General features: G+C 45.2%; 1 protein-coding gene across 1 annotated transcript in view; it reads right to left on the bottom strand.

Moving 5' to 3' along the window:
- Positions 1-12,814, bottom strand: part of SVOP (SV2 related protein) — a 73,297-nt gene that overhangs the window by 9,811 nt on the left and 50,672 nt on the right. Inside the window, exons 7-11 of the mRNA XM_061385129.1 lie at positions 12,031-12,094; positions 10,511-10,636; positions 8,425-8,553; positions 7,296-7,369; positions 3,355-3,431 (exon numbers count right to left, since the gene is read on the bottom strand). Of these exons, the coding sequence (XP_061241113.1) occupies positions 3,355-3,431; positions 7,296-7,369; positions 8,425-8,553; positions 10,511-10,636; positions 12,031-12,094 (470 nt within the window). The remainder of the gene's footprint in view (positions 1-3,354; positions 3,432-7,295; positions 7,370-8,424; positions 8,554-10,510; positions 10,637-12,030; positions 12,095-12,814) is intronic.

Below are 12,814 nucleotides of genomic sequence, written 5' to 3'. Positions count from 1 at the left end.
TGAGGTTATTGATCTTTCTCCCGGCAATCTTGATTCCAGCTTGTGCTTCTTCCAGCCCAGCGTTTCTCATGATGTACTCTGCATATAAGTTAAATAAGCAGGGTGACAATATACAGCCTTGACGTACTCCTTTTCCTATTTGGAACCAGTCTGTTGTTCCATGTCCAGTTCTAACTGTTGCTTCCTGACCTGCATATAGGTTTCTCAAGAGGCAGGTCAGATGGTCTGGTATTCCCATCTCTTTCAGAATTTTCCACAGTTTATTGTGATCCACACAGTCAAAGGCTTTGGCACAGTCAATAAAGCAGAAATAGATGTTTTTCTGGAACTCTCTTGCTTTTTCCATGATCCAGTGGATGTTGGCAATTTGGTCTCTGGTTCCTCTGCCTTTTCTAAAACCAGCTTGAACATCCGGAAGTTCATGGGTCATGTATTGCTGAAGCCTGTCTTGGAGAATTTTGAGCATTACTTTACTAGCGTATGAGATGAGTGCGATTGTGTGGTAGTTTGAGCATTCTTTGGCATTGCCTTTCTTTGGGACTGGAATGAAAACGGACCTTTTCCAGTCCTGTGGCCACTGTTGAGTTTTTCAAATTTGCTGGCATATTGAGTGCAGCACTTTCACAGCATCATCTTTCAGGATTTGAAATAGCTCAACTGGAATTCCATCACCTCTATTAGCTTTGTTCGTAGTGATGCTTTCTAAGGCCCACTTGACTTCACATTCCAGATGTCTGGCTCTAGGTGAGTGATCACACCATCGTGATTATCTTGGTCATGAAGATCTTTTTTGTACAGTTCTTCTGTGTATTCCTGCCACCTCTTCTTTATATCTTCTGCTTCTGTTAGCTCCATACCATATCTGTCCTTTATCAAGCCCATCTTTGCATGAAATGTTCCCTTGGTATCTCTAATTTTCTTGAAGAGATCTCTAGTCTTTCCCATTCTGTTGTTTTCCTCTATTTCTTTGCACTGATCGCTGAGGAAGGCTTTCTTATCTCTTCTTGCTTTTCTTTGGAACTCTGCATTCAGATGCTTATATCTTTCCTTTTCTCCTTTGCTTTTCACAGCTATTTGTAAAGCCTCCTCAGACAGCCATTTTGCTTTTTTGCATTTCTTTTCCATGGGGATGGTCCTGATCCCTGTCTCCTGTACAATGTCACGAACCTCCGTCCATAGTTCATCCGGCACTCTATCAGATCTAGTCCCTTAAATCTATTTCTCACTTCCACTGTATAATCATAAGGACAGAATGTGGTCCACTGGAGAAGGGAATGGCAAGCCACTTCAGTATTCTTGCCTTGAGAACCCCATGAACAGTATGAAAAGGCAAAATGATAGGATACTGAAAGAGGAACTCCCCAGGTCAGTAGGTGCCCAATATGCTACTGGAGATCAGTGGAGAAATAACTCCAGAAAGAATGAAGGGATGAAGCCAAAGCAAAAACAATACCCAGTTGTGGATGTGACTGTGATAGAAGCAAGGTCCGATGCTGTAAAGAGCAATATTGCATAGAAACCTGGAATGTTAGGTCCATGAATCAAGGCAAATTGTAAGTGGTCAAACAGGAGATGGCAAGAGTGAACATTGACGTTCTAGGAATCAGGGAACTAAAATGGAATAGAATGGGTGAATTTAACTCAGATGACCATTATATCTACTACTGTGCACAGGAATCCCTTAGAAGGAATGGAGTAGCCCTCATGGTCTACAAAAGAGTCCAAAATGCAGTACTTGGATGCAATCTCAAAAACAACAGAATGATCTCTGTTCATTTCCAAGGCAAACCATTCAATATCACAGTAATCCAAGTCTATGCCCCAACCAGTAACGCTGAAGAAGCTGAAGTTGAATGGTTCTATGAAGACCTACAAGACCTTTTAGAACTAACACCCAAAAAAGATGTCCTTTTCATTATAGGGGACTGGAATGCAGAAGTAGGAAGTCAAGAAACACCTGAAGTAACAGGCAAATTTGGCCTTGGAATATGGAATGAAGCAGGGCAAAGACTAATAGAGTTTTGCCAAGAAAATGCACTGGTCATAGCAAACACCCTCTTCCAACAACACAAGAGAAGACTCTACACATGGACATCACCAGATGGTCAACACCGAAATCAGATTGATTATATTCTTTGCAGCCAAAGATGGAGAAGCTCTATACAGTCAACAAAAACAAGACCAGGAGCTGACTATGGCTCAGATCATGAACTCCTGGATACTGCCAAATTCAGACTGAAATTGAAGAAAGTAGGGAAAACCACTAGACCATTCAGGTGTGACCTAAATCAAACCCAGTTACCTTACCACCAACCAATCAGAAGAAAGCCACACAACCTGCAGCTCTCCTCCACCACCACCAAATTCTGCCTATAAAACCTCCCCCCAAACCATCGGGGAGTTCAGGATTTTTGAGCATGAGTCAACAACCCATTCTCCTTGCCTGGCCTTGCAACACACCTTTCTCTGCTCCAAACTCCAGCGATTTGGTTTGTTTGGCTTCACTGTGAGTCAGGCACATGAACTTGTATTCCATCACGGGCGCAAAGGATTTAGGCTTAAATCAATACTAAACCCCGAATTTATAACTGAACTGCTTCCTCAGGGCAATTCATTTAAGACTCTCTCACACCCCCCCAGCAAGATGGGACTCTGCTATCCCATTAATAATACCAATCCTCATACCAACAAACAAAACAATTAACTCAGATTAAGAACGCGTCATTTGAAAAAGGTAACTGGACAAATCCTGCAAACAGACAAGAACTCCATCCCTTTGTCTCCCATCCTGAGTTCAAAGCCCAGACATCTATATATAGATTTTGCTTGTTATTCATTCCTCTTGTCCAGTGGGTCCCATCTCCAGCTCCACAATAGAATCACCTGGGGAGCTTTAAAAACCCACTCCGGCCTGGGCCACACCCCCAAAGATGCTGATTAAATTGCCCGAGGCATTGTTTAAATGGCATGGCCTTGTTTAAAAGCTCCCCCAGGTGATTCTGTTGTGTGGCCAGGATTGAGCTCCAACCTAGTTCTCAGACTTAACACACACACAGGATGGGTCCACAGGGTCACGGCCGTAACACTCAGGGATGGACTTCAGGGACCTCTTCAGGGGATGTAAGATAGGATTCTGCTCTAAGGTCATGTCTAGCATGATAAGATTGTCCAGGTTTCTGCAGAAGATCTCAGAAACCACAACCCAGCTCTTTCATATTCAGATTTTGCAGAAACTTGCTTCCGGGAGTCTGTGCAAGGCCAGGCCCTGTGAGGGCAGGACCGGGGCTGGGAGTGTGTGTATGACCTTGTGTGTTGGGTGGAGGGTGTGAACTGCTAGGGGGCTGTGATACTCACTGCTACAGACATCTCCTGCTTGGAAGAGCTCCGTGGTGAGCAGGACTAATCCGTAGTAAGAAAACGCATTGGAAAACCTGCCAGGAAGCAAGCAAGAAGCATAAAGAAATGATGGGAGAAATGCAAGCCCCCATTCCCATTCCATTGCGAAGGACTTCCACCTATAGCAGCAGAGACTAGGCTTTGGGCTCAGGCCATACTGGGCCTTTGGGGGTTTTCCTGGACTGCTTGAGCAAGAAGATGGCGGGTACAAAACATACTGATGGACTAAAAGGAAGTGATCCTGTGTCCTTTGAAAGATCAAGAAAATTGAATTATAGGGACTTCCCTGGCAGTCCAGTGGTTAAGATAAATGCAGGGGGCATGGGTTTGCTCCCTGATCAGGGGACTAAGATCCCACATGCTGCACAGCGCAGCCAAAAAAAAAAAAAAAAAATTCAAAACACCAAAGAACTGAATTATATCACAAACAAGCCACCCCCAAGCTGTTCACTCAACTGGCAAAAGGAGGGGGGAAAAATGGGGAAACCAAAATTTGGTAGAAAACAGTCATTTTGACAGATGTCAACAGACATTAGAGCTTTTGGATTGAGCTGAATAGGGAAGAGAAGGGAGATATATTTAATAATATAGGTATTCCCCACTTTCTGAAAGCTTGCTTCGCTATACGTCACTTTTACGAAATCGATATTAGTACCTGTTTTTGCTCACCGAAAGATATCCCAAGAGGATTTTCACTTTTACAAAAAAAGGGGGGAAAGCAAAAATAGCATCCAGTGTTTATTTTATAGAGGCAACTCTCGCCCCAAGCAGCGACAGTGGCGCCACCAAGCTCCTTCCCCGAGAACTACGCTCAGCATCAGCATCAAGCTGCCATTAGCTTTTTAAAAAAATTACTTTACTGAAGTATAGTTGATTTACAATGTTGCATTAATTTCTGCTGTGCAGCCAAGTGATTCAGTTATACATAGAACTACACTCCTTTTCAGATTCAAGCTGAGAGAGCTTTCATTGGAACACTCTACTTTTGTAACATTTTAATTTACTTATTTTTAATTGAAGGATAATTGCTTCACAATATTGTGTTGGTTTCTGCCATATATCAACATGAATCAGCCTTAGGTATACACATGCTCCCTCCCTCTTAAACCTCCCTCCCGCCTCCCACCCGATCCCACCCCTCTAGGTGGTCACAGAGCCCCAGTTTGAGCTCCCTGGGTCATACGGCCAATTCCCACTGGCCACCTATCTTACATACGGTAGCGTATATGTTTCCGTGTTCTCTCTCCATTCATCCCACCCACTCCTTCCCCAGTCTGTGTCCACAAGCCTATTCCCTATGTCTGCATCTCCACTGCTGCCCTACAAATAGGTTCATCAATACCGTCTTTCTAGATTCCGTGTATGGGCGTTAGTATATGATATTTGTTTTTCTTTTTCTGACTTACTTCACTCTGTATAATAGGTTCTAGGTTCATCTACCTCATTAAGGGAAAATGAAAGTCACTCAGTCATCTCCAGCTCTTTGCGACCCCATGGAATTCTCCAGGACAGAATACTGGAGTGGGTAGCTGTTCCCTTCCCCAGGGGATCTTCTCAACCCAGGGATCGAACCCAGGTCTCCTGCATTATAGTCATTAGAACTGACTCAAATGTGGAATACTCTACTTTTGAATAGCAGGGGTGAGGAAACTACAGAGCTCTGTCTCTGTGTTCAACGGAATCACTTCACCAAGCGTTTATTAAACACCTGCTCTGTGCCCAGTCAAGTATGGAGTCTGCAGACTTCATGGGCATTTCAGATCAGAATGATGCAGTTAAATTCCAACTGTCCCAGGAACCAGAGTACTCAAGTCTGTAGGGTCAGAATATCGTGTCCTATAGTACAGCTACGTGGGAGCTCAGTCATTATCAGAAGCCGATGATTAATGTCCTTGCCTTACAATATGTGCTCCCAAATGTGATTTCTATAGTATTCTAAAATTAGGCTGTAATCAATTGCTTAGGATTTAAGTAGTGTCCATCCAACAGAATCACATGCACTCAAAGATAGATACTCTCAATTCTGTTTCCCCACCTTTTAAAATATCCTGCCAGCTCCATACGTGGACTGGGCACACAGCAGGTGTTAAAGCCTTGGTGAGCTGATTCAGTTCTTGGCGGACATTAGGGCAGAGCTGGAACCTGGTGCTGTATATCATCAAAGCTGTCCCCCCACCCCCTGCTACACTCCACCCCTCTACTCCGCTGCAACTGCCCTTTTTGAGGACACTCCCCTGCTCATTAGCACCTCTGCTCAAAGGTGAATAGGAAAAGTGAGAACTGGTGAAAACAGGTCACAAAGCCTCACCCGGGCTAATTTTCTGCACTGTTAACGCTGTAGAAATTACACAGTTGGAAGAGTTGAGAGAATGGCTGAAATCTGACTAGCTGTGGGGTGAAAGGTGAGTACTCACTACAAATGCCCTCCAGTCAATGCCATGGTTGTTATTTAAGAAAAACTGGAACTAGATAAAAATTGAAAGTTCTGAGAATGCCCATGTTGATCAAATCAGGGGTTCCCAAAATATGGGCCCTGTGCTGGGTGGTACCCAAGGTAATATAAATGGAGAGTGGGCTGGATACAGCAAGAGTAATATAAATGGAGAGTGGATTGGATACAGCAAAAGAATCTCTTTGTGAAAAAAAGATTCCCCTAAGTTTCCTTTTGATTCTTTAATCATATCTCAGTCTTACTTATGGGCTAACAAGTCCCTAACACCTCTCCTCTCTGTCTGTCTCTTAAGCACAGAGGCTTCGTGCCTCCCGCCTTGGTAAACCATCAATTTAGCTGCTTTTTACCATATAGTCATCCCTCAGGATCCGTGGGGGATGGGTTCCAGGAGCCCCTGCGGACACCAGAATCTTTGGATGCTCAAGTCCATTATATAAAACGGTGCCGTGTGTGCACATAACCTACACATGTGTGTGCACATAACCGACACGTGTGTGTGCGTACGTGCGCAGTGGTGTCTGACTCTTTGCAGGCCCGTGGACTATAGCCCACCAGGCTCCTCTGTCCATGGAATTTTTCAGGCAAGAATACTGGAGTGGGTTGCCATTTCCTCCTCCAGGGGATCTTCCTGACCCAGGGATTGAACCCTGGACTCCTGCATTGCCTCTTTACCACTGAGCCACCTGGGAATCCCACATATTCTCCTGTATACTTCAAATCATCTCTGGATTACTTATAATACCAAATACAGTGTAAGTGCTGTGTAAAGGATTGTAACTACAATGTAAATGCTGTGTAAATAGTTGCCAATGCACAGCAATTTCAAGTTTTGCTTTTTAGAACTTCCTGGAATTTTTTTTTTTCTATTACTTTTCATCTATAGTTGGCTGAATCCTTGAGTGAAGCCTGCGGCTAGGGAGGGCTGACCATATTTATCTTTAAAAGTGACTTCTGTCTATGGTCTGCAATTACAGTTTTTCCTTAAAGCAGTTATACACAGTTTCCTTTTAAAAGACATTTATCTGTCCTGCTGTATAGCACAGACAATTACAGTCAGTGTCCTGGGATAAACCACAACAAAAAGAAGATAAAAAGAATGTATACATGTATACACATGTGTATAAATATATCAAAAGAATATTAAAAGAATGTATACATATATATGTATAATTGAGTCACTTTGCTATACAGCAGAAATTAACACAGCATTGTAAATCAACTATACTTCAATTTTTAAAAAATTAGCAGAGTAAAAAGTGAGTCAAATAAAAGAAGACTAAGCAAACAAGAGTACAGGGGATACCTGAATAACACAGAGGTCAGGAAAGTGATGCTCAGTTTTGCAAATGTTGCCCAAGATGGAAGAGTTTTCACTGCATCGAGTTCAAACAAAACCGCAAACAGGGTGCAGATGAGAGGGACCCAGGCATGAACAAACAGCTCTTACCATATAAACCACAGCAACAAGGTTGTCCATCTAAAATGGGGTGTGAAAAGGTCCCTCATTTTGCCTCGGTCTTCCTGTTTCAAGACAAAGAATGCCATTTACTCTCTTCCCCTGCAGATGTGTGGGCAGTGGCCATGTACCTACCCCAGAAGGAAATATCCACCCCCCAAAAAAAATACTCGTTCCCAGGTACTCTGGAACACAGGGAGGCCCCTGTGGCAGCCGCTCCTTTCCAGAGAGAAGCCCACAACTGGAACATCCAGTCTTGTCACTTTCACTTTGCAACACACATTGGAAATTACTGTATACTTTCTCCATCCAGAGCATCTTCATACAGAAGGGAGTGGGGAGAACGCAGTCTCTCCCTAAAGGCAACTAAATGAACCTCCTGCCCCCCAGGCTCTTTGGGAGGCCCCCCTGCCCCACCCCTGTGCTTCCCAAAGCAAATCTGGGGTATGTCCTTGGCTTCCATGCTGTCAGACCCAGCCTAATACTTCCTCTAGAGCTGGCGAAATTCCATTCAGTTCTTTTCACCCAACATAGAAACAATCAGAAATATAATTTTATTTTAAAAAATAATTTCCTCGTAAGCTCTTGTTGTTTGCTTAAGGGTATTTGTGATGTTTGTATAAGCTGCAGGGTTGATTCTTGAGGGCAGGGACTGCAGCCTTCAAATCTTGCTCCTTTTCCCCCCTTGCACCTGGGGTAGGTGCTCAGCTGCTTGTACTGTGGTGGACTCCCTGACGGTATTGCCGTGGGGAGCGATGCACCGTCCATTAAGGACGTCTACACGGGCGCGGTGTAGTGCCCTGGATATAAGTCTATCACGGCACTTCTTAATGTGGTTTTATTGTCCAGCAACCACATCTGTTAATCAGACTTCCTGGGTGCTCAAAGATAAAATCGAAGCAAGAGTAGTTACAGGACCCATGAGGGGACATTATAGGACATTTCTCTAGTTACTGGCTAAACGCTCCAGGTGGCACTTTTAAGACTTGGCAATGAAAATACACAGATTGAAGTTGCCAAATTCCCCTCGCGGGCCCTGTCCACTGCAGCCCCACCCTCTCACTACACAAGCTCCCCAGCTCGCATGGAAACAGGTGCGGTCTGTCCGCCTGGCACCGACCTGTCTGGAAATGATGAGTTTCCCCAGAGGCATGGGAGCTCCGTTTTCCGTGGCTATTCTCTTTAAGGTGGCGATGGCCTTCTCCTGGTTCCCGGACAGCACATCATACCTCGCACTCTCCGGCAGCCACTATGGGGACAGGAGACAGAGATGTGGTCGGTTGCAGCGGAACACAACCCTTGGTCCCAACCACACGCTCTCACCTGTGTGTGAAGTCCTTAAGGCCGGAGGCTCTGGGGCCAGAAGCCCGGCTTCAGGTCCCAGTGCTGCCATTGATTTAATGGCTTTGTGACTTTAAACAATAACTTGACCTCTCTGTGCCTCCATTTCCTCATCCATCAAATGGGGATAATAATAGATCCCCCCTCTTAGGATTGTTGAGAGGATCAGATGGGATTATCCTAAATGCTCAGCACAGTGCTGGGAATGGTTGATATAGCTGCCATTGTGGTTGTTGCTATGACTATAATTTGGTGCTTCTGAGTTCCAGGTGATGGCTGAATTAAGACTGCTGCCAAAAAAAAAGTTTCACCTCTCTCAACACCATCATCATCACCTCTACCTCTCAAGAAACTACACCTCACCTGTGTTTAGCATCATCTTGAAAACTCAATCTAAGAGATAGAAAGAAACCAGAAATACCTTTAGGCCTAATAGAGTCCCAACCTCACATGACTAGATAAAGGTATCTCCATAAAACAAAGTAACAGTCATCTGTGAAATAAGAGTGTATGAGACTTGGAGTCAGAAGATCTGGTTCAAGTGATTTCTGTTACTTATTAGTTGTGTTTTTTGACAAGTCAATCAACCTCTCTGGGCCTCAGTTTCCTCATCAGTAAAATGAGAATGTAGCAGAGATTAAAATTCATGCTTCCCTTTCCATAGTATAGAGTTGTCTTCAGATATGGCTACCCAGTCAGAAACTACATTTCCCAGCACCTCTTGCACCTAGGCAAGGCCATGTGACATGCTTTCACCAATGGCATATAAGCAGAATATTCCTGGCCAAGTTATGCCCTTCTTCAGTCTATGTGTGCTGCTGCTGCTAAGTCGCTTCAGTCATGTCCGACTGTGCGACCCCATAGACGGCAGCCCACCAGGCTTCCCCATCCCTGGGATTCTCCAGGCAAGAACACTGGAGTGGGTTGCCATTTCCTTCTCCAGTGCATGAAAGTGAAAAGTGAAAGTGAAGTTGCTCAGTCATGTCCGACTCTATCGACCCCATGGACTGCAGCCTACCAGGCTCCTCCGTCCATGGGATTTTCCAGGCAAAAGTACTGGAGTGGGGTGCCATTGCCTTCTCCGATATGTGTAGAAGATCCCAAAGGCTTCCCTGGTGGCTCATCAGTAAAGAATCCACCTGCCATTGGATCCACCCAGGAGACATGGGTTCTGTCTCTGGGTCAGGAAGAGCCCTTGGAGAAGGAAATGGCAACCCACTCAAGTATTTTTGCCCAGAAAATCCCATAGATGGAGGAGCCTGGCAGGCTACAGTCCATGGGGTTTCAAAGTGTTGGACGTGAGTTGGTGACTAAACAACAATGGAAGATTCCAAAGCCCTACACAAGAGCAGAGCTACGAGCTAGAAGGAAGCTGGGCCCAGAATCACACTTGTCAAACAGAAGCACCCATTCTGGACTGTTCTGTGAATGAGAAATAAACTCCTAGCGTGTTAAGTTACTGAATATGCAGGCTTTTCTTGTTACAGAAGCATCCAGCCATGCTTGAAGCCAGATATTTAAAATTCTATCATATGGGTTGAATTGGGTTTTGTCACTTGCAACTGAAGAATACGAGCTGTTCCAAACACACTCCCCTTAAGTGTAGATCCTGCATGGGGGGATGGGGCAAGAGATCTCCCACCCCCTTGATATCTCCCTCAAGGACATCCCAGCAGAGTCTGTCTGGAGGAAACCTGACGCCCTATACCGGGCCTACCCCTGGCCCTGTTCCTTTGTCTCATTTCCTGATCAAAAGAAATAATCTTAAAGTGGCTTTGGTGCCCTCCTCCACACCCTCCCCACAGAAATACAGTGAATGGCAAGAGACCAAAAGCAAAGGCTGAGGTCCCTCAAAGGATACCTACAAAACACAGGACCGCAAAGAGGAGGAGTGGGACAGCTGAGAGGATGAGCAGCCAGCGCCAGCCCAGGCTGGGCATCACAAACACAGCCAGGACGACCTCGAACACTGTCCCGATGGCCCAGAACACCTGGCAGGGGAGAACGGGGGTCAGTCACGGTGCAGCTCTGGTCCACACAGTGTGCAATTCCAGGGCCACTGTAGACAAGGTTCTCCACGTGGGTGAGAGGATCCTTGAGGTCAGGAAGGTAAGAATGGCCGTCCCTTTTCCTGTGGTCCATATGGGTGGGCCAGGGCCTCCACGCCACCCACATTATAATATTTGCATGGCACCCACTGGATGTGCACTGTGGCAGCTCTAGTTACGGAGATCAAAACAATCAATATTGTGTGAGGCCAACAGAGAAGTGGACACATTGGTTTTTGTCTACTGATATTCACCTTCCTTGCCCAAGAGTGCCCTGGTCTCCTTTATCAGAACTGCCACTCCCGTGGAGCTGAACATCTTCTGTCTGCTTCTCTGAGTCACTCCATGCTTTTCCACCTGCTCTTTGTATGGACCTCATCCACAGATTCCCTGTCCTCTGGCTTTACATTGGGTGCAGCCAATGGGGGAACCCCATAGGAGATGAGAGCAAAGACAGACCAGGGTGTTTACTCCACCAGGATGGGCATGGGCTGGCTGCACCCTTCAGCTGAAGGTCCTCAGAAAGGACAGGGAGCAGGCAATGAGGGCCACTCAGGGTTCAGGATCAGCAGCAGATGCATTTCAGTATTTAAACTGGTTCATCCATACCAGTGTGGACCAGCTGACCACCACCCCTGATTGTCAGGGGTAGACACAGTCAGGACGGTTGGGCAGTGGGGTCAGTGTGATCAATACTATCATGTGAAAAAAAAATACTATCTTGTGGTCATGGTGATTAGGAAGGATTCTGACTCAGTGTCCAGCAGGGACAAATAGTATTACCACTGCATGGAGGAGAGCCATTAGGCAGTTGCAAATTTGTCCTGAGGGCTTCCAGATGGTAGTTGGAAAACAGGTCATAGGACCCTGGCAGAGGGAGGGCTTGAGAGGGACTGACTGGTCCAGGAGATTTTTAAGGCAGTCTACTGGTCACAGAGGTGGCCGTGAATGGGGATCTCACATATGACACGAGTGAGTCTGGATACAAACAGAGGTAATGAATGATGACAGGTGAAGGGCAGGAGTTTGGTCCACTCAAGCTACACTATTCAAAACCAACTCTCAGATAAAAGTCATTTCTAGCTCAAGAAGGACGTTCTACCTGCCTGCCACCAGTTTTTTTTCTTCCAGGAATGGTAGACTGATTTTGCTTGTTGTTGGAGGAATTTATGCATATTGCCAAACCACCATGTTGAAATCAACATAACTGATTCATTTTAATCCGTGCGTATTGCATTTTTCTTAAATTCCACATTCTTCATCCTGTGGCTCAAGACACAGGAAATCTGCTGCTCAGAGACCAAGTATTCTTCAGACTCCCAGACCGTCCTCCTTACCTCAATCAGCAAAATACACTTAGCTCTGGCTTTCATGGGAAGGAACTCAGCATACAGTGTGACCCTGGGAAAGCAAAAGAGAGAGAGGGAATTAATGTCAGGGCTGAGTGGGCAGATTGCTGTGGTTTTCTGGATTTTTTCAGCCAAAGAAAAAGTCAATGTCATTTAGTCTTACTTCTCAGTGTATTTCAGTAAGTCTCTCCCTGTTTTGGTGTTCTCTCTCTTTGATCTCTCCGTCTCTCTGCTTGAAACCCTAGCTGAGACCATAAGAATACTGAACCCAGCACTTCTTAGGCGGTCCAGTAGGTTAGACGCCATGCTTCCACTACTGGGGGCATGGGTTCTGTCCCTGGTGAGGGGACTAAGATCCTGCATGCCACATGGCCAAAAAAAAATCTCTGTGCCCTGTTTTTATTGAATATATAAATAGTATTTCTGAGCTACTTTAATAGTATTTCCATGTCATTTATCCTCTTACACACATGTATTCCACCATATTCATGGGCCATATTTTCCTTAATAATAGCTACCTGTTATTGAGGACCTACCATATGCCAAATGTTTTCCTAGATGACCTACATGAATTATCTCACTCAATAAACGACAAACATGGAGAATCAACAGGGTAGGTAATTATAATTCCCACTGTGTGTGTGTGTGTGTATCTTTAGCTCCTAATTTCATCTCTGTATCTGCGTCGAGTGAGTGAAGACTCTTTGCAACTGTGTAGTCCATGGAATTCTCCAGGCCAGAATACTGGAGTGGGTAGCTGTTGCATCCTCCA

This window comes from Bos javanicus, chromosome 17, assembly GCF_032452875.1.
Source record: "Bos javanicus breed banteng chromosome 17, ARS-OSU_banteng_1.0, whole genome shotgun sequence".
In the NCBI taxonomy this organism is placed as follows: Eukaryota; Metazoa; Chordata; class Mammalia; order Artiodactyla; family Bovidae; genus Bos; species Bos javanicus.
Note: the sequence above shows the minus strand (reverse complement) of the source record. Positions and strands in the feature narration are given on the sequence as shown.